The sequence below is a fragment of the Limulus polyphemus genome, unplaced genomic scaffold (assembly GCF_000517525.1).
Source record: "Limulus polyphemus unplaced genomic scaffold, Limulus_polyphemus-2.1.2 Scaffold2772, whole genome shotgun sequence".
Taxonomy (NCBI): domain Eukaryota; kingdom Metazoa; phylum Arthropoda; class Merostomata; order Xiphosura; family Limulidae; genus Limulus; species Limulus polyphemus.
Genome location: NW_013668382.1, coordinates 156,989 through 160,293, shown reverse-complemented (window position 1 = coordinate 160,293; position 3,305 = coordinate 156,989). Strand labels below are relative to the sequence as shown.

At 33.6% G+C, this 3,305-nt stretch overlaps 1 protein-coding gene across 1 annotated transcript in view; it reads left to right on the top strand.

The window, feature by feature from the left end:
- Positions 1-384: 384 nt before the first annotated feature.
- The window catches only part of LOC106467866 (twitchin-like), a gene marked incomplete at both ends in the record, with an annotated part of 159,370 nt that continues 156,449 nt past the window's right edge, over positions 385-3,305 (top strand). The window contains 2 exon segments of the mRNA XM_013928247.2: positions 385-672; positions 953-1,252. Of these exon segments, the coding sequence (XP_013783701.2) occupies positions 385-672; positions 953-1,252 (588 nt within the window).

The following is a 3,305-nucleotide window of genomic DNA, read 5'->3' as shown; positions in this document are numbered from 1 at the left end:
CTTAACCTTTAAACAATATTCAATAAATGAAAAAAAAAAAAAAGAAAATCTATAACCCAATTGCATTTCAAAAGGTAGATCTTTCTTCATCAGAGGCAAATTGGGCATGACTAAGATATGTAAAGTGTGAGTAATGGTGAGTTAATGTTATGGATACTCAAGGTTGATTACTATTACAGCATGGAAGTGTTTTGATTAGCTTTCACAGGAATGTTGTAGGTGTGACTAATTCCAGTTGTGCAATAGACAGAAAACAAGAGTGTTAGATGGTAAGAAGTTAGAAAGGTTTGGTTTAAAAAATTTTAATATGTGTTATGTTTAAAGTATGTATGGAACTGGTTGTGTCATGTACATTTTTCACCTCATGGATTTTCTTATTTATAGTAAAACCCTCAATTGATCGCTCCAACCTGATCAGTGCAAATATTAAGGTTGGGAAATCCCATAAGTTTGAAGTATACATCAAAGGTGAACCTCCTCCTGAAATTGTTTGGACCTTCGGTGAAGCTGGGGTAAAAATTCACAATGATGAACACGTAAAGATAGAGAACAAGGACTATCATTCTGAGTTTACCTTGACTAAAGCAACAAGAAGTCACAGTGGGAAGTACACGATCCTGGCCACTAACTCTTTAGGCAAAGACACGGCTTCAGTGGACGTGACAGTATTGGGTAAGATTGTACCTTTGAAATACTTCTAATGACCTGCTCAGTTATCTGTCGTTTTTCCTTACTGTTATAGAAATAACAGTGAATAATGAAGCAGAATGTTTAACTGGATTCAATTACTAACTTTTGAAACCTCATGTTATGTTTACATAAATAATATGTCTTTCTAATTTTTGAATTAAACTATTTTTCGAAAGTATTAAGTTTAGATAAGTTAGATAGTTTATTGGTTTTGTATTGGTTTAGCAAGATGCAGATATTTTTTTGTATGTTAAATGACTAGGAAAACCATCCAGACCAGAAGGCCCTCTAGATGTTAGTGATGTACATAGAGAAGGATGTAAGATCAAGTGGAATAAGCCTAAAGATGATGGTGGTAGCCCTATAAAACTATATGAAATTGAAAAACTTGACAAGGAAACAGGAAGATGGACTCGGTGTGGGAAGAGTGATAAACTAGAATTTGAAATCAGTGGCTTGACTTCAGAAAAAGAGTATGTGTTCCGTGTGGCAGCTGTCAATGATGAAGGGGAATCAGAATACCTTGAAACCCTTCAGCCAATTGTTGCCAAGAATCCCTATGGTAAGAGCAAGTCTCAGATTATTGTTTAGTTAAAGTGACATGTTTAAAATATTGAAATGTTAGTGGGTTATTGTAATAGTATATTGACTAAGAAGGTGAAATAAATTGTGAAAGTACTGTAAGGATGTGGAAATTCAGGGTCACAATGTAGATCATTTACATGAAAACGATGTGAAAACTTGTGTTCATGATGTAAGTTATGAACATGAAAAGGATGAAATATTGGGATTTATAATGTTGGTTATTAACATGAAAAGGATGTGAAAGCTGGAGTTTATGATATCAACTAATAACATGAAAAGGATGAAAAATTGGGGTTTATATTGTTGGTTATTAACATGAAAAGGATGAAAGATTGGGTTTATAACGTTGTTATTAATATGAAAAGGATGAAAATTGGGGTTTATGATGTCAACTATTAACATGAAAAGGATCATCAGGTGGTGATAGATGTACATCTACTTATCATTACTGCTAACATCAATAGGACTTATAGTATTGGTGTTTCATCAGGTGGTGATAGATGTACATCTACTTATCATTACTGCTAACATCAATAGGACTTACAGTATCGGTATTTCATCAAGTGGTGATAGATGTACATCTACTTACCACTACTGCTGACATCAATAGGACTTACAGTATCTGTGTTTCATTGTGTTGTGGTAGATGTACATCTACTTATAATTAATGCTAACATCTATAAGACTTACAGTATTGGTGTTTCATCAGGTGGTGATAGATGTACATCTACTTATCATTACTTCTAACATCTATCAGACTTATAGTATTGGTGTTTCATCAGGTGGTGATAGAGGTACGTCTACTTACCACTACTGCTAACATGTATAGCTCTTACATTATTGGTGTTTCATTGTGTTGTGGTAGATGTTCATCTACTTATCATTACTTCTAACATCTATCAGACTTACAGTATTCGTGTTTCATCATGTGATGGTAGACGTACATCTACTTATCATTACTTCTAACATCTATAAGACTTACAGTATTGGTATTTCCTTGAATGGTGGTAGATGTCAATCTTCTTATCATTACTGTTAACATCTATAAGTCTTACAGTATCAGTTTTTCACCATGTGGTGGGAGACATACATCTACTTATCATTACTGCTGACATCATTATTACTTACAGTATCGGTGTTTCACTGTGTGGTTCTTTGTGGGATCACTAGGTTCACTAGTCCCAGCAATGTTGACTGCTCGCACACGGAACTGGTACACCATGTTTTCCTTCAAGTCCAGTACTTGAGCTTCTGGTTTTTCAGTTTCAGTCTTTATGACTTCACACCATTCTGTGCTCAACTTGTCCTTGATTTCAATGATGTAATGGGTGACTGGCTTGCCTCCATCACTATTGGGTGGTGACCACTTTAACTCTACACGAGAGTTGTCCCAGTCCACAATGTCAGGCACTGATGGCTTATTTGGTTCATCTGTTGGAGTCATCAACAAATATTTTATTGAATTATTTATGAAATTAATTCTTCAAATTAAATCCATAATTTTACCATTACTTTATCCCACCAATTCTTTACACTAATTCATCACTTTACCATTACTCTATCCCACCAATTCTTTAAACTAATTCATCACTTTACCATTACTTTATCACACCAATTCTTTACACTAATTCATAGTTTACCATTACTCTATCCCACCAATTCTTTACACTAATTCATCACTTTACCATTACTTTATCACACCAATTCTTTAAACTAATTCATCACTTTACCATTATTTTATCACACCAATTCTTTACACTAATTCATCACTTTACCATTACTCTATCCCACCAATTCTTTACACTAACTCATCACTTTACCATTACTTTATCACACCAATTCTTTACACTAATTCATTACTTTACCATTATTTTATCACACCAATTCTTTACACAAATTCATTACTTTACCATTATTTTATCCCATCAATTCTTTACATTGATTCATCACTTTACCATTACGTTATCCCACCAATTCTTTATACTAATTCATTACTTTACCATTATTTTATCCCATCAATTCTTTACATT